The following is a 19,210-nucleotide window of genomic DNA, read 5'->3' on the forward strand; positions in this document are numbered from 1 at the left end:
GGTCGAATTCTGCACCAAGATTACCGGAAACGTTGTGGAGTCTTTTCAAAATAAAATAAGAAACGTGTCACATATACCCACTCCCATTGTACTCTAATATAAGTTAACACGTCCATGGATTTTTGGAACTTGAGCAGCACTTTTATTTTACGATCTTTCAATTGGTGCTGGGAGTCATAGCTTGTTACATTTTTAATACAATCCTAACTTATAGTTTCTTTAATTCTTACCATTATGCATAATGAGTTTACACCTTTGCAAGCAATAATAGTACTTTTATGAGTTTATTGCATTCATTGAATGTATTGTATTGCGTGTGGTTTCTACAAACATACAACTCATTACAATAAATCTGTGTGCCTTATTAAAAATTTAGCAGCACAGTTAGTATGTTAATATGTAGAAGATTTATTCTGAAAACTAGAACCGGAGGTTATTTAACTGATTGTAGCTGAATTGACTTCGGAAGCAACACATCCCTCAGCGCGCGCTCAGACTCCTGCCTTTTCCTCTCCAATGTGGCGCAGCTCCCCTCCTCCTTCCCCACCCATTTCTCGCCTCTCATGCCTCCATTGCGATGTCTGCTTACGGTCTGGGAGCTAATGAACGACCACCACATTAAAAGCACCCCCAGAAATAAATATCCCTATAATCGCAGCAACACCGGTAATTCATAACGTAAATCAGAAATGCTGTGCAGCACTTGGCTGAAAAACCTAGCCTATGTGGAAAACGTAAAATAAAACCTGATGATAAATTATCTTATTTCACGTTTTTACATTTTACTGGACTGTTGCTCATAAAAGGCAAGGTCGAGGCTCATCTGCACAATATTTAACACCGGCACCACCCCCCAACATGGAAGATACAAGCAGAAACGTGGTGGCACATGGGCACATTTGGGGACCGGCTTGTGTGCGTCTCCCTTTGTCTGTATGCTGGAGACATGAAGATGGTTCATTTGCCGGTAGCGATTCTGTGAGCCATCCCGCATGGCGAGCATTTGGGCAAGGCGCAGAAGAAAGAAAGCATTGAACTGACAATCACAAGCTTCCTTCCACATGGATCACTGTCAGAGGCAGACCTCAGACTGTCAGGTCACATAATCATATCTAAGATGCCCGTGGTGGACCCCATAAAGCAGGAGTCTCATTTCCTCTCTATGATAGTATATCCCGAAGAGAAACGTGATATAGGGGTATACTATGGGAATAACGGAGAGCGTGCAGAATATGTTAAATAAATAAATAAATATTGAGGCTGCATTCATCAACATGTAGGATTGAGCGTGTTGCCTTTATCAGAGGAAGATCAAGCTAAACCAATCATATCTTATGTTTTTAAGGTTTATTCTTATATTTGTACTCTTCAATAAATGCAAATATTCAATTATTCCATTAGCTGTTTAGGGATTTGCTTTCCAACCTTGCAGTTGTTTGTTAAAAAAATCAGGGAAACAAATTATAACATGGGGAGACACAAGCAAGAGTTTACACTGATGTAAGAGGCAGCATGTTCTCCTAAGTGAACTTAGATATTTGCATTGCCTTGAGGTTCAAATTTCAGTGTGTAATTGCAAATACTGGCTCATTGTTTAATTGTTCCTTTTTTATTTGCGATTTCAGAGGCTTCTTATATGTACAGTACACCATATAGTCAAATGATTAGAAGAGCCATTTTAATGCGTGGTTAAGTACTTTTTTGCCTCTTTTTTTATCTTTACTTTTGTGTTTCATGCAATTTCACACTTTCTTTGGCTGTGAGTGGCCATTCGTTACATTTCCTGGTGGAGTGCGGCCCAAACCCTGGTCGGTATATTCTAGTGGAATTTGTAGTCATTGTCTGTTTCACCTTTAAATTAAATTCACAGGCTCTTTTGTCACATATTGTTATCTATAATGTTAGTCCTATACCTATTTTATGTTGGAAAAGAGAGTAGGTTGTGTTGATGCCACATTAATGGAGGAAGTTTGGATCATGCATCACTCCAGGTCCAGTTAACATTGCAGAGAGATGGTAAAAACATAGTAGATAGCAGTTCTGAGGCATTATACGTTTATGCAAAAGCATCAATAGGAGTGGCGTTTTCAGAAATGGAGTTTCAATTGTTCTCATATTTCTCAACTGTTAAGTATAGATGCTTGCACAAACCAGGTTAGGTTGCATGACAAAAGAAGCATCAGCCAAGAAGTAACTTCTGCACCAGGGTCAGTTCCTCAGGCTCATGATGGGGGAGGTGACAGAATGAAATATTATGTATACAAATGTAATACATGTATATTTACTGGCTATGTTTGCATGCAAAGGGGAGTATGTTTTTTCAATGTGCATTTTACCTTGTTGGGTATATTTGTGTGTCAATTAATAATACAGTCAAATGTATAATGTAATTGAGGTGGAGATGTATGGTTTACTCCATTATTAATTATTATATACTCATGGCAGAGCTGGAAAATTTCACAGCCCTAGTTACTTGGATTCAAATATAATCTATAACTGGGCGTGTTAATCAGATGAGGGAAATCCCATGTTAATGCAGTTATGCATTAAAACAACACACAATGTGGCTGGGTGTAAAGGAATGATAATGAACTACAAAATAAAAAAATATCTACATTTAAATAAATATATGCTCCTGCTAACATCAGTTAAGGAAAATATCTGTTTTTGTAATGTATTATCTCTATAAAAGGGATTAGAAGTGAAACCAATGCAAGAAAGTAAAACATCTATATAAAAGTCATATATAGGGTTATCCACGACATTCGTTGTCAAAGGTGTGTGTGATTTTGTTAATGTATTAGTGATATAGCCAACAGATCTGTAAAAAATAGTTTTTACCAGTCTTTACCAGAGATGTGCTCATAGGTGTCTTGTCTCTGCAACATGACAACATGAAAAAATATTCAAATGTACTTAAAGGTGGGGTAGGTAATTTTGGAGAAACCAGCTTGAGTGCGCTAGAATTTGAAAATACACAGCCGGAAAAAATCGGCCACTTCCTTACAGAGCCCCTCCTCCAACACACACAAACGCGCACATGACCAATGAGGGCACGAGATAAGTTTGTGCACAGATGGAAGGCTGACAGGCAGGTAGGCCATCCAGTTATTTTAGCCGGACCGGCTAAAATGATTGGTCGTGCTTTTTACAGCGCTACGGCTTCCACAGATGAAATTTTTTATGTATTTATTGTCAAAGCATTTAATATATTCATTGCTATCGGGATGTTAAGAGCATTCCATGGAATATAACAAAAAGTCTGAAGTGAATTACATACCACATCTTTAAGCAATCTAATTTACTAAAAGGGGGCAGCATGTTGTACAACAATTTGAGTAAACGTAGATGGCTAGGTCAGTAATATCGTCTCTCTTATGTAAAATTTGGGATCAGATGATCAGACAGTGAGCTAATTAGCAGCCTTAGTACATTGCTTCATGTGCCATAGACAAGTGAAGTCAGTCACAACAGTTGGCAGGGCAAGGCTGTGCTGAGCCTTGAGCAGAATAGATCACTGGGTGAATACATCTAATGGAGGAGAGCCATAGTGGCTGCTTTGAGTAATCTATGCACAGTGAGCCCAAATTATTTTAAGATGCTGTTATAAAACATATTTTCACTAGAAAAAAAACCATTTATACTAAAAGATACAGCCCATTATATCAATATCAGAAAAACAGGAAAGATGCATAGTAATGTGGTTGAAATGATATAAAAGAATATACTAATACATACTTTAATTTAGGGGGAAAAGCCAGTACTAATGTTGAAGCTTGACATCTGGAAATGACCAATTGCAGATATTCCGAGTATAGATATTGTCAAAAAAGCAATTGCATTCACATATGCATTCTGATTGTTCACCTGCTTGGTTACAGGAACCATTTTGGATTGTTGCATAAGACTCAGAACATGTGTTTCCATAGCAACAACATTTTGATGAATGTATCAGCCAGTTCTGATTAACATTCTAAATGTAATGTACTGTACCCACACAAAACGGTGCGTTTCTACATGCCAAAATAATGAGAAGGCTATGGAAGCAATGTTAGGCATGCAACAGAAAAACATACAAGTGCAATTTCAAATATACATTTGACATTATTTGCAATTCAATGTCTGTCCATCACATGTGATACCAGTTGCCTAATCCATTCAAATTCACAAACCACTCTTGCAGGTTCAAAACAGTACCAGACATTTTGGCAGAAATCCAGCTTACCAGTCCTCTGACACAGTCAACACAAACTGGTGCAGCAGTGACCCCTTGGCAAGGGCAGCCACTCATGAAAAAACCTGCCACAGGCGTCACTCAATGGAGCCCAAATCGCACTGCACTTAACGCCATCAAGCTTCAGCCGGCCACCGGATCAGCATCCAGTCACTGGGTCCCAAGGGAATGTGAAGCCGGTTCCTTATTCATGTTACACTTCTATGTATATTACAATGATTCTCTCCAATCTACAGCAGTGTTTGCCTCTTCCAAACCAAAACTAAGTGGTGTACAGTATTATTAAATACTGTGTTATGCTGTTGTCAGAGGAGATCTTGTGTATAAATAAAGAAAATTGCAGATGCAATAATAGATTTGTATTCCTGTCTTTTCCAGCCTGCGTTTACAAATCAGAGAGACAACCTGCGCGAATCCAATTCTGCTCTGATGCAATGACTGTTTTATCTTTTCACAGATCACAAATAAAAACACATTAAAGCTGCAAGCAGTGATGATTGGGCCCTCACTTATGCATTAACGTTGGTGTACTTCCATGATCACTGTCAACCCAACAGTAAAGCGCCATGACCGCTGGAGACAGGCCCCAAGGATCCACATTGTGTTTTACATGGAGGTTGAAAGTGATGTTTTGGAAATCTAACCACCTCCGGTTAGGGTGAACAGGTGTCCAGCTTTGTACTGCCCTGCACAGCATATTTATAATTTGTCCTGTGTCACTCTGTCAGACCTTGTGCCCTAAAATAATAAGAACTAAAGTGGACCAACTAATGGCGCATTTCCACTACACGCGGAGCGTGGTTTAAGCACTTGGCGTAGTACCGGCTAGCGGGTACTATTTCAAATTTTTTCTGGCCCCATAAAATCGAGGTTCTTAGCGGGCCAACAACCAGGCTGAGTCGGGCTGAGTATGCTAAACTAGAGAGAGAGAATCGCTGGCAAGGGGGCTACAACTACAACAAAATGAACATATTTGACCGTGATTTAATTGTAATACATATTTCAAAAATGATGCCGAAGTAACAACATACTGATACCATGAATTAATGTTTTGTCAAGTCTGTAGACAGACGGAAGGCGAAAAAACATTTAACATGCGTGTTTTCTAAATGGAGATCGGCTAAGCTAACGCAGTATGCTCCGACCATCCACACTCACAACAACGGCCTACAGACATAAATAAACCGGCGACTGTATTCACCATGACACAGACAGTCTGTGGTTTTTACTTGTTTAAAGGTGACCTATCATGCAAAATGCACTTTTGTACGTCTTTTATACATGAATATGTGTCCCCGGTGTTCCAGGGAACTCACCAAGTGTCAGAAAACATAACCCTCTCTATTTTCCTCCATACCCAAATCTCTTAAAAAGGGGCTGCAACGGATCTGATACAGACTGAACCAGATTTGAACACTTCTATGACCTCACAGAAGTGGCGCTATGGCTATTGGGCCAACTCCACCAATCAGGAGGAGACAGCCACGGACATTGCCGTTCGAAAGCGCTGGAGACGCTGTAGTACATATGCCAGGCCTGTAGATGGTGCTGTTCTCACAGAATCAGCCCATGCAAAGACAGTGTTGAATTGAGCAAAATGAGTAATGGATAAAATGCATAATTTGTTTGGTATTTTGAAAAATAAAAAGTATAAATATGCCTTATATAGGTATGGTCCTACCCTATATTATTCAAATATAGCATGAGAGGTCCACTTTAACTTTTGTCTAGTTTCTGAACAGAGATGAGGAGCTGTGAGCTTGAGTGCTAACAGCTAACGGCTGATGTTGTTGTTCTGTGGTTCGCATTGAAGATGACTTCACGGCGCCACCTACACTGCGTTACTATAGTTACTGCCCAGCTACTAAACTGTAATGGATACGCTGCATAAAGTGAGCCTGGCCTAACAAGGCCTAACAAGGCCTAACTACACCGTATTAAGTCAAGCGAGGCCCTGCAATGGAAATGCGCCATAACACTACTGTGACAAGTGGGTTTTCAAAATCCAGCAGCCATAACACCAGTTCTCGCAGATTTAGAAACCCCCTTTAATTTATCACTTGTTCAGAATGATTTGCCTCTATTTGTTTAAACAAAAAGTTCATAACTAACAAGAGTGGGAGTTTTGTGTGATTATGACCATCCTGATCAAAGTTACAGGGCGGGTTCCAAATCACATTTACAGAGTCTTCCTGTTTTATCGCGAAAGGCGCTTTTCGCCGACGTGCCAATTCGGGGGAATTCGATGTAAACTAAAGCTTTTTTAAAACCTTTGTTCTTCAAGGTCTTAAAACTGGTACTGACCGAATTTGAAATTTAGATCAGTTAAAAATTTCAGCAGGAGTTTGTTCAAATAAGGGACCTGAAAAGTGCAAAAATGTGCCATATATTGAACATAACATTCAAAATGGCCGACTTCCTTTTGAGTTTACGATACGTCTCCAAAAGACTTTCTTGTGCGTCTCACCGTGCTATATATACCTACAAGTTTCACATTTCTAGTTGAAACCTGAGTGAAGGGCTGCCTGTTGTCAACTTTAAACAAACCTGACAAGTTTGCAAAATAAAATAAAATGTTGATAACATTTAAGGCCTTCAAAATAGGGATTTATTTAGCCAATAAATGACTCTAGGGATTACAATAGGTCCTGCATTCTGACTCTGTCGTTTCTCGGGCCCTGATGACACATCTATCCTTACTCTGCTCTCTGCTCCAGCAGCGCAGGACTGGCCTCTGGACTAAGACCTCCTCACTATATCCTCCCAGGCTCTAGGTGTTAGCACTCATGACCCCATTGTGCATCAAATGGGCTCCAGCCAGAGGATCTTCTCTGCTGACTGACTCAAACAAATGGGTCACTCAGCCTGTCACACACTTTGACTGATACATGTCCATTTGTACTCACATCATGGTTTTAACAAATATGTTTTCATTTGGCATCACAGGGAACTAATATCTTAAACTATGAAACTTGGAATATAATCACTTTTCCACTGTGTTTTATTTCAATCATAATCATAATATATTAAGTATTGCTTTAAAGATTTGTTGGACTTTAAAATGAAACAAAATTATAAAAATAAAAAGTGTAATACATTTAAAACATTTAAAAAACATTATTGAACATAGCATGATTAACAAATGTAAATCTCACGTGCACTTTAGTTTTCAGTGTTAACATTTGATGATAATTGCAGAGGATATTGAATATAAGAAGGGGGTGTGTATTAAGCTTAGGTTTCATTTTTGGTCAGTTAAATGTTATATCTAAATGATATGTGTGAGAATAGTTATGGTTTTAACTGATATGATAGAGCAAAATGACACGGTCACACCCTTCACATGTGATCCAGGCCGAAAAAACCCAGATAGAGAGGGCAGCAGAGAACTCCTTCTGCTAATATACCTGCATGCCTAAACTGGAATTGACTGCTTCTACTTTAAGCAAGGATTGGCCTCCAAATACTACCGTGAAGGACTCAACCAACATTACATAACGTTTTAGAACAGGAACCAAGTTTCAAGTTCAAGATTCATGCAAATACATACATTGAAACTGACACAAAATTTACTTTTATATTATCTAGATATAGGATTGAGCAAATCCACATAATCTGGTTGAAATATGCTTAAGCAGCTTTGACCAATCTCTGAAGCACTCCATAGTGAAACAGACAGTGTTCAATAGAGAAACACACTTACTGGATCGATACAATGCTTTCTACCAGTTTAGCTCTGTGCGAACCAAGCCTTTCTTATTGTGAAGCCAAAAGACAACATCACTGTGTAAAGTATTCCTGATGTATAATGGACTGCCTAATTGCAAACCTTTTCAAGACCACATATCATCTGATAATGCTTTCGCTGTGGACAGGAGAAAGTATTCAAGGCGGCTGCTTTTCTGCCATACATGTAGGTTAAGTGGAAACATCCAAAGGCTACACAGCTGCTTTTGGCACCCTAACCCTCCATACAAATATAAGTTAACAATAGGACTAATAGCTACTAAAAAGATTACAAAATAAATAAAGTTTTGTGATGTCCATAGAAAAAAGAAATAAAATAAAATGCTCTCAGTACAATTAATCTTTAATGTTGTTTATTGTGCATTTCGTGTCTTGGCCAGTTTGTGAAAAAGCCTACAAAAAGAACAATTTAACTAACGTATAGTGTATAGTACGATTTACAGACATAGACACAGACTAAACAAACATGTATGGTACTTTAGCTCACCTGGCTTGGTGTGTTCTGGTTGAATCCTGACACCCATGGCCCGGGATCAAATCTGGCCTGGAGCCCTGTGATGCATGATTTTCCTTTTTGTGAGAGAAATAGCCAGAAGAAAGTCTATGAATGTTACATAGCTTTTTGTCGGGGTCCGTTTCCACGTTTCCGTTACGGCCTCGTGTGAATGAACAGGCTATACGAAAGAAAAAAGTAGCGGATACAATCGTTTGCGTTCTCGTGTAAACAGCACATTAAACTACAAGAAATGTTGAGCCATGAAAGGATATCTGTTATCATTTTTTAAATCTATTTTTTAACACTCCATCACTGGGACATGTGTGTGAAAGAAAAACCAGAGCCTGATAATCCACCTGAGTTGCCATTTTTTATACTTCACCACTGATACTATTTGAATTCCTGAACAAGCCAGAGACGTGGGTGGCTTTTCATAGCTGCCCTACATACTAATCTTACCTACGATTCAGTACAAATAAGTAACTGAGATGATGTGTGAAATTGCAGCTCTGCAGAGTAAATACTTTAACAGATTTCAAATCTAATTTCCCCCTCAAGTAAAGAGTGTGATAATAAGCAGTGTTGTGCACCCCAGTGTCATGCTTTATCGCAGCTGAACACATTCAGCGCCATGGACAGCACCAGCATTGCAAAGAGCACTGGCAGAAATACAGCAATGCTCAGCACACATGGACGTAGTCACAGGTGCACTACTTCCTCCGACCTGCTTCCAATTATTTTACAGCACAAGTAGAGCTTAAGGCCTTCAACATAGTAGTGCTAGAACAACAAAGTGCTGGTGAGATGAGTTGTGTCTTTTGGTTCAGCATCTATCCAACATTGATATTCGTATTCTATGTTCAGCCACTGAGGTCACAATTCACATTGTTACTTCACAATATCGCAATATCTAAAGATCATTTGAGAAAGACATGTATGCTTTTAGTCCAGTTCATCTTTTAACTTTGCTATTTTTGTGTGTTTTTTATTCCATTCCACAATATGAGTGTAAGGAGAAGAACAGCATGTAGCCATAATTGTACCAAAAAAACACCCAAAATATTCCTCCAATAGATAGTGAGCTTTTAAAGGTGCTATATTTTGTATCCTATTTGTATTATTAACACGAAATAAATATTTTATTATACTGTCGGTTCAGTAAGAATAACCCTGATTAACATGAAAATCATCCTAAATTGAACTTTTTTGAATATTTTAAAAGTAATCTTCCAAAAATGCAGCCGCTTTAATACATTTCAAAAGCAGTTCTCATTTAACTTACAATCTTTCTTGCTTTTTGGAGTGTGAACACGTCCTTTTCAAACCGAGAGTTTCCTAGACTAGACAGCTAGATGCCATTCATTATGATGAGACTCCTTCATGGAAATGCATTGAGCTCTCACGCATCAGTCTCCTGTAGGACTGCAGACTGAAAGCCCTACATGGTCACAGAGAAAACAGACTTTTATTAATCCTGACAAAACTATTATTTGTGTGCTTCCGCGATTTGAACTGCATCCACATCTCCCTTTATTCAGTTCTCCAAGAACTTGAACAGAGCGTTGTATGGAGAATTGGGTCAAAATGTGTGCATGCAAGAGAATTTTAAGAGTGAGGGAGCAAGTTTGTCACATTCCCCAAGTTACTCTCAATAACTCATCACAGAAAAGACAGAAAGACAGATTAAAAAGCTTTATTCAAACTAGCATGATCAGGCAGAACATTTAAGCCAAATAAGCGACATCAAAAATTGACAATTAACTAGACTTGAAAATAAATTAAAGACGATTCCCTCCCATACTTTCTTTGATCCACTAAGTGGGACGGAACTGGATTAGGTTTGATGCGACTCTCGAAGAATACTCTACAGTACAATCTGACTTGCAAATGAGCAGAGAAATAAAACTGAGCTGTGTACAAATGAGAAATAACACACTTTTACTATACCAAGCACAAGCACCTCCTGTGCCATTTGATCACAGTGAAGACAGAATATATCAAAACAGTCTACTGTATAAAAAACACAAAGTATAAAGCAGTTCAATTTACAGTAAATGCATTTACCGGTTTTCAATAGAACATCTGTTTTGAAACCCGAAAGGCTGAGCCCCTATCCAACAACGCTTTAGCGATTCAAGGTATTTTATCACTGGGGTACTGTGACTAGGGCTGGGCAATATAGCTAACATTTCATATCCGGATATAGGGAAGTTCATGTCTCGTAAATCCCGATATAAGTCATTTCCAATTGTGTATATCCTGATATATGTCATTTCATATCTCATATATCACGATATATGTTATTTCCTACTTCGTATATCATGATATAGTTAATTCCATACTTGTATATCATGATACATGTCATTTTGTATTGTATACTACGATATACAGTAGGTAACTTTATACTTGTATATCATGATATGTCATTTAAGATATTGTATATCACGACATAGGTCATATAACATTCTCAATAGCAATGTTTATCGCGATACAGCATGTTTTCTGGTAATTCAATAAAGAAAAATTTGTCCACATGGTTAAGCCTACTTTTTATACTCCTCTACGGATAAAATACTTTAAAGAAATGAAAAATTACTAAGCTTTTTTAATGTAATTAAGAAGCAATATTTCCATACTACTTTCAGAATATTTCACTTTAGATTTTTTGGTAGACATTTTAGATAAAATGTGCTTGTTTTTGACAATCAGGACAACTCAATTGGTTATTGAGACATGATTTCCTCACAATCCGATTACATTGAAAGTAGAACAATCCCAGCCCTCACAGTCATCTGTAATATTGTATGACATGTCTTTTTTTCATTCATCAACAGTCACATATATCTTTTACAAAGCAGAAGGCACGCAAGGAGCTCATCGCATGTGCAATTCATTAATTCTTTAAACACTGTTGGAACCAGGCATTTATTGCACACATAACATGTTTCCCACAGCAAGAGATCCCTCATTACGTGACGGCGTGTTTAGTCTTAGGACAGACCACCAGTTGTGTTTATGTCTGGGAAGCCTGGTGTGCCACTAACACCAGGAAACAGTGGGAGAGGAGGAGAGGGGTTAGATTTCACCGACTCAGAATACGTAGCTCGATACTTATGGAAATATTCTTCCTCCGCTGCATTTGTGCGTGCTGCGATCACATTTAGATCTGGTGCATATTTCAAAGTGCTGTCACTCGCTTAATACTGCACCGTCTATGTGTTCTTGCAGAGTCATCACTTAGAATACCGCAACTATAAATACCACTACTCTCAGGATCCCATCAGCCCAATTAGATTCTATCATTTAGCACCCTAATAAGATCCTAATGAGCTCCTTGTTTCTGAGGAAGGAAAGTCCTGGGCTTCACAGTAGTGCAACAGCGCTACCTTTGAGGTCAACAAAAGTACTCTAGTTCTTAATAGTAACTTATGTACACTATCAAAACAACATCATATGCACTAAACTACAAATAAGCAACAGAAAACGCCCTGGAATAAGCTCACGAAAGCAGCATTAAAAGTTAATACATAAAATACCTATAAAACATGAATAGTCATAAAACAATACCTTGCCTTATATTCCCTTGCACCATGGCAAAGATTAATACATTTGGATATGTTTTACTCTTTTCCAATAACCAAGGGTATTTTTCATTACAAAATATTTATTTTCAAATTTCCACTGCTTTGGAAAGTTAATTATTTAAATGGATTATTTTGTGTGCAAGGAATGATGCAGATAATACTGCCAGCTTAATCAGTGGAAATTAAATTGGGATAATACTAGCTTACACGTGTGAAAAGCAAAAGCTTGATACACTTTTCCCCCTTTTTTTGAAAAATATAGTTTATCATGTTTGAATTTTCATGTGTCCCACTCTGGCCCCGCCCCCAGTTTGTGATGTCAAAACGTCCTTCAACTAAAGAAACTTGATCTGAGGACACACCTCCCCCATTCACCCTGGCTCTCTCGCCCCAACAAGAGAGGCTGAAACATTATAATGCTAGATTCTGAACGTGACAACAGTTCAGTAAATTCAATATTGCAGTATATTCTTCCCCAATAAAGCCAGATAAAAGTTTTCATTACACGGGTAAAAAGTATTTCTCCTTATAATTTCTATAGAGCTAAAATATCTATAATCAAAATAAAAGAGAAACCATGTATCTCGTATATTATTTTTTTTTCATTTTACAGCTTTCTTTCATTCTTTTTTTGTCATGTTCACACATTCAATACTGTTGAGAACAACAAACATTGTAAAAAAAAAATCAGAGCATTGATTATTTTATCGGTAAGTAACCATTTGACAGCCTGCTCAACAGCAGGACTCTTAATATAGTAAAAAGTATTGTTCATAAAAGATAAACACCAAGTGCAAAGCCTGAATCGGTGACGTAACCAGCTACAGTTCAGTATTTATCATATTTACGGAAGAAACATATTCACCCTGATTAATGTGAGTCTTTGTGAATAGGCGTGTTTTGACCCTTAGTAAAAAGGAGGTTGAATGACGACGACTTGCGCATATGTTGAGCCACTGATGGTTTCTAGAACTACAGCACACAGCGTAAAAACCCTGGAGAGAAGGCAAATATGTCCACTGAGGAGTTTCAAAGCATTAAGGAAAGAAAGATTGACTACATGAGGCAACTCTAGAAATGTCCAAATACCCTGCCATAAATTATTTCAATTCTATGTCCAAATATTTTCTTGTAGAATCATGCAGACCCATGCTTAGAAGAGAAAAGAAGGTAGAAAGCTGAGGTGGTTCGTGTTCGATGTTTGAGCGGTGAGATCGGAGGAGCTGGAGAGAAATGGGAGCCGAGGGACAGAGAGGGAGGACAGTTCTTCTTTGTGAGTCACAGGGAAGGATTTCAGCTCCATGAAGAGATGATTATATCATGGCAGTTCTCTTCTGGGTTGCTGCTTAAAAACAGAAAATAGAATTAGCAAACATAGAAAGTCAACTTCCATATTAACTTGTAGAAAGTCCTCACTCATGCAACAATGGATTGTGACTGGTTACTGCCACCATCAGGGACATTTCAATTCAGGGATTAGTTGATCACTTTTTTCTATATCCTTTTTCAAATCGGTTGTTGAGGAATTTAACCAAATCACCCTTAGAATTTTAACTAATGGCCAATGTAAAATATGAAAAAGCCAAATAGGGAAGCAAATGGTGTAATTAAAGCATGCACAGGCAGGAATCACAATGCTATATTTGGTATTTGGTTGGCCGTAATTACAGGAAATAAAAAAGGATAGGCTCCATATTTTTATCATAGGACAGAGCTCATGTGCAAAGAGATGGTTGGTAGGTCTGTGCTCTCAGGTATGTTACATGCTGAGAAAAACTATTTGGGACAAATCATTCCCTGATATAATTTTTCTCTTTTAATCTGCGTCATCAATTTGCCCTGATTTTCCGCCAAGCTAGCCAGATGTGCGCGACACAGGTCTGACCAGGAGCCAATTTATTTCTAATCCCTGCTCTCAGCGAGCTGAAAGGTTTTTGCACTTGAGAGACTGGCCAATTTAAATTGCTCACAATAGCATCACACCGGAGCAAAATGTTGTATTTGTGAAAGACACAGACTAACCGGACAATTGAAATATTCGTTTTTGCTGTATTTAATCAGGAAGATATGTTGAAGATTACACCATATTGGGACAGTTTTTTGAGCCAAAGAATTTATACCAAATAGAAAGAAAATGTCTGCACACTTCTAGTGGCTCTACAGAATGTAGTTAGCAACCAGCATACCTCCAGTTGTAGAATGGACTTCCTTTCATTTTGAGTACTTAAGAACAGAAAAAAGAAACAAGTTCAGTGCTACGTGTTACACTCAGTTCACATCGTTCACAAATCTCACCTTCAACATGCACCTGTACATTCATGCATATTCATGTTGTTTAATCTTTCAGTATATCACTTGTTTCGGGTTCAGTCTGCAGGTCCATCTGTGTAAAAGCAAACAACATCTGGATGCGTTTGAGCGCTTCCACATTGATAACAGTCTGCTGTGAGCAGCAGTCTCTATAGACCCCCCGCATAATGCGTCTCATTACAGCGATATCTCTTGTCCTTGAAGAGAACCCCTCCATGTCTGGGCTTCTTTGAAGTAGCTCCCCCTTATTTCACACCCACCAGTTATGCTCTGATTGTGTGTTATGCATCTGCAATAAATGACCTACATAAAACATAGAACAGTGGGATATTTTCTGTTTCAGGGGGTTATTTGTTTGGCCTAATTATGCAATCAAGTGCAGGTGGTTTGCACCAGAAATACCCTGATGATGAGCATCAACATGACAGTGCTGTTATTTCTTTTATGTTGCCTTTTTAAATTGGTAAATTACTGCCAATTATAAATATATAAATACAGAATTTTTTTGTGGATAATGCAATATTTTCACATTTTTATTCTCAATGACCCTTTTTTCCGCACCCTTGTTGCCATACTAATAAGCCAGACACAACATAAATGCTAATAGTTCAAACATGCAGCTTTGATTTTCATTGGTGGAAGTAACTTGAGGGCTGTACTCCCATATTCTGCTACTTTATATATTACTACTCCACACATCTCAGACTACTACATACATTTTATTTATTTGATACTTTTCCAGATCAACAATACCAAATGTAATCACCAAATCAATTAGTATATGTTCGGATCAAAAGGAATGTATTTATCCCAGAGGGATCAAGCTACTCACTAATGTGCAAAATAATATGTAGATAACATCATCAAATCAGCTGCCTAGAATAAATAAATACCTGAGGACTTCCTCCACAACTGTTGTTTTTTCAGTCATTGGTTTATGTTTAAATGCATTTTGAAGTAGGTGTGAGAGTTACAGTTGCTCACATCTTTGTCTTAACCTGTTAAGCCCCAAGCCTGTTTTTTTAGGTCTCAGGCTCGAAAATGATATGCCCAGAACTAAAATCCTGGTCTTAAGTAAAGTATGGCACATATACTTCAGTACAAATACAAGTCCTGTATCTGACATCCCAAACGTGTAGATAATAATTTGCAGAACATCTTTTTTTTTGCAGAAAATATTGCCAGTGGAATCATACTAACATACTGTATCTGAAATAATTACTTTCTTAATACTAATCAATGTGCAGTAGCATTTTGATGTTATTGCGGTGGTGCGAGTTCTAACAACTTTATATCACTGACTGTATAATATATATTATATGATTCACTCATCACCCTTCAGAGGGTCACCAGATCATTTTAACTTTTCAAGCCACTAACAGTTATTTTAACCAAATTATTCAAGATGCTTCGACATAAACTGACACATACAGAGTGTTTTGGTAAAAAATAAAAGGCCCAAAAGTTTGGGAACCACAGGTTTAACAATGAAGTGCACTTTATAGACACATGTTCGTTTTTTTGTGTAAAACTGTGCATAGTGTGGTAAGTAAAAGTAGTAATACCACAGTGAAGAGAGACCTGAATTCTAACTTCTATTTATGTGAAAGTAGAAAATTATCATCATCAACATGTACTTGCAGTACAAAGAGTAAAAGTACTCATTCTGCACGACGGCCTGTTTCAGAGCAAATGTGTTATATTATTCAATCATGCAATAGGCCTGGTACCTCCAAAAACTATCAACAGTACTACCAACGTAGATCCACAGTTAATTCTATGAAATATTTTGGCCTTACAGGGGAAAAAAGCATCACAAAATATTCCTCTGAACACATAACTTAGTTGACTTTGTAACCCTTGTCAATCCGGCCACTCTGTGTTGTCTGTAATCACCCACAAAGTATTTATAACATACATACCTCCAGTGTGGATGCTCTGGAGTCTGTGGTCTCACTCGGCCCTATGCTCCTGGGTATGCTGGACACAAAATACCCAGCTCCTTTGGGAATTATGGGCTGTCTCACGACCACCTTCCCTTTCCTGGTCTCTGCGAGGAACAAACTGTACCAGTAGGCATCGCTGGAGATCAGGGTGGAATCTGCGATGGTGGAGCTTCTCTGGCTGATCATGCTGTTCCTGCTGATCACACTGTTCCTGTTGGGTTGGGGGATCTTGATGACCTTTGGATTGGGCTTCTGACACTTCAGCACAATAATAACCAAGATGGTTATCAGCAGCAGAAACGACACAGCCCCTAACCCGATTACTAAGTACAGGTTGAGGTCTGTGAAGACGTCATACTCTAGTGGCAACTCTGTGGTCTCTGAAAAGGACCTGACGTTTTCCACCGTTGATATCTGAATGGTGACGGTGGCGGAGAGAGAAGGGTCGCCGTTGTCTTTGGCGACAATTACCAGCCGCTGTTGCCTCGGGTCTCTGTAACTGAACATTCTCGTCGTCCGGACTTCCCCGTTGTACTGATCCAGGTTGAAAAGGGTTGAGTCAGTGATCTGCAGGAGCTGATACGTGACCCTAGCGTTCTGCTCAGAATCGGCATCGATGGCGATCACTTTGGTGATCAGGTGCCCCTTCTCAGTAGACCTCGGTATCACCTCCTCAACGACAGTACCCCTCTCCCGCCAAGGCGCCACAATGAGAGGCTTGTTGTCATTTTGGTCCAGAATAATGATGTGAACTGTCACATTGCTGCTCAGCGGTGGAACACCAGAGTCCCTAGCCTCGATGTGGAAAAGGAATTCCCTCTCTCGCTCAAAGTCGAAGGTCTTCAGGGCATAAAGGTCTCCGTTCTCTGGGTTGATGGAAAACAGCATTGACATAGACGTGTTAACAATCTCCTTCTCCATTATGAAATAAACCAAGTACTGGTTTTCATTGAGATCTGGGTCAAATGCACTAAGGGATGTCAATAAGGCCCCTGGTTGGTTATTCTCCACGACATGGATAGTGTAAAAGGACTTGGGGAACATGGGTGCATTGTCATTGACATCATGAATTTCTAACGTGATGGTTTCGTTTTCAGCTAGGGGTGGCGAGCCTTTGTCCGTCACCCTCAGTGTGATGTCATATTTGCTCACTATTTCTCTGTCAAGTGGCTTCGAAACAAGCAGCTCAAAGTAACCCTCTGCGGATTTGTTCAGGAGGAATGGTAAGGATTCTTGTTGATTCAAAGTAAGCTCAACTTTCCCGTTGTCCCCAGAGTCGCCATCGCTGACACTGACCACCGCAATCAGCGTCCCAACAGCCACATCCTCAGTCAGGGCACTTTTCACAGACTTAATGGTCACCTCAGGGTAGTTATCGTTCAAATCTGTGATGAACACAGTGACTTTACAATGCCCAGACTTGGGGTTCACCCCTCCATCCTGTGCCTGTATGTGCATCTCAAAACTCTGACTCTCCTCATAGTCAATCACCCCTTTCACCTTGATCTCTCCAGAGTTTGGATCAAGTGAGAAGAGCTCTTGAGTCTTCTCCGAGGTGTACAGTGTATATGAGTATGTTAACTGAGCGTTTGTGCCTTCATCCAAGTCTGTTGCATTTAAGGTCAGGACCAGTGTTCCTGCAGCAGAGTTCTCTGACAAATTCACTGCAAATACCGGCTGACTGAAGAGGGGGGCGTTGTCATTGATGTCAAGCACGTTAATAACGATGCTGGCTGTGCCGGAGCGGGGAGGCACCCCTCCATCTACAGCGGTTAAAATCAAATTATGAACCGATTGCTCCTCCCGGTCTAAATTACCGTTCAACACTAAATCGACATATTTGGAGCCATCGCTGCCCGTTTGTATGTCGATGTTGAAGTACTTGCTTTCGCTGAGATAGTACGTTTTGATAGAGTTCGCCCCCACGTCCGCATCCACGGCGTTTGTCAATGAAAATCTCTCACCGGGAGGGGTTGCCTCTGATATGTCCAAGTGCATTGTCTTCCTGCGGAACACAGGCGCGTTGTCGTTGATGTCCATGATTTCTAACTCAATGTTAAAAATACGAATTGGGTTTTCAAGTATGACATCCATTTTCAGAAAGCACGAGGTTGTTTTAGTCATGCATATGTTCTCCCGATCGATCTTCTCGCGGATTAGCAGCTCCCCTGTTTCTTTGTTGATGTCAAGGTAATTTTTGCTGTGAATGACATCGAGTTTTGCGCTGCGCTGCACCAAACTGCGAACATCCAGACCCAAATCTGTGGCCAGGTTTGCAACAAAGGAGCCCTCTTCCATCTCCTCCGGAATAGAGTACCGAGTGATGGAAAGCGCACAGCCCCATAGTGCAATGAATGTGAAAGCAGTCTCGATAAAACGTGTCCGTGAAGGAGCAATGACACGCGCCATCATTGTGTGTATTTTGTCAAATGTAGGAATAAAAATAGATCCGTTCTTACGATCAGGTTGTCTTGTTGCAGGGGAGCGCTGGTGTCATTCTTGCCTCCACTAGTTGTAGCTGCAGCAGGCCATGTACAGTAAGGCTGGAGGAGCTGGGCTCTCACAACGCTGCTCTGCAGGGGCGGAGGCAGCGAGTGTGTAGGCTGCTGGGGGGCCGCACTGAGATTAAGGGGGGGGGGGGGGGGGGATATATAAAAGGTATAACAGGCTTTTTGAATTCACAAAAATAAAAAGTAGATATTTTCATACAAAAAACATTTCATGTTGACTTTCCATAACAATGCTGCGCATTTATCATTGTATTTTATTATTTTGAGTTTTTTGCATTAATATACTGTTCATAGTTTATTTTTATATCCAGATTTCATGCAACTCATTTTTTTAAAATAGTTTTTTATAATTGTTTATTTCATCTTTTGGTTGTTTTTCTTAC

At 39.3% G+C, this 19,210-nt stretch overlaps 1 protein-coding gene across 6 annotated transcripts; it reads right to left on the reverse strand.

Annotated features, from left to right (window-relative positions):
• Nucleotides 1-10,154: 10,154 nt before the first annotated feature.
• LOC307017799 (protocadherin alpha-C2-like) lies at nt 10,155-18,936 on the reverse strand. 6 transcript variants are annotated; one of them, XR_013802256.1, is made up of 3 exons: nt 16,294-18,936; nt 14,248-14,444; nt 10,155-13,403 (listed from the first exon to the last, which is right to left on the reverse strand). XR_013802256.1 is itself a non-coding variant. In XM_079647575.1 (3 exons), the coding sequence occupies exons 1-2, from the start codon at nt 18,727-18,729 to the stop codon at nt 14,273-14,275; spliced, it is 2,448 nt and encodes an 815-aa protein (XP_079503701.1). In that variant the 5' UTR covers nt 18,730-18,936; the 3' UTR covers nt 10,155-13,403; nt 14,248-14,272. The 6 variants fall into 6 exon arrangements, 4 of the variants coding, with proteins under 4 accessions (XP_079503701.1, XP_079503702.1, XP_079503699.1 ...); XR_013802257.1 differs by having other exon boundaries at nt 10,155-13,406; XM_079647575.1 differs by having other exon boundaries at nt 14,248-14,284.
• Between the last annotated feature and the right edge of the window lie 274 nt (nt 18,937-19,210).

Source organism: Notothenia rossii (assembly GCF_949606895.1).
Source record: "Notothenia rossii genome assembly, chromosome: 9".
NCBI lineage: Eukaryota > Metazoa > Chordata > Actinopteri > Perciformes > Nototheniidae > Notothenia > Notothenia rossii.

Excerpts from the sequence above, each read along its gene's own strand:
- LOC307017799 (XM_079647573.1), bottom strand. The coding sequence starts at position 18,729 with ATGATGGCGCGTGTCATTGCTCCTTCACGGACACGTTTTATCGAGACT. Across the intron at positions 14,445-16,293 it reads CCAGAGCATCCACACTGGAG|ATGGACCTGCAGACTGAACC; the intron begins GTATGTATGTTA and ends GCTTTTACACAG.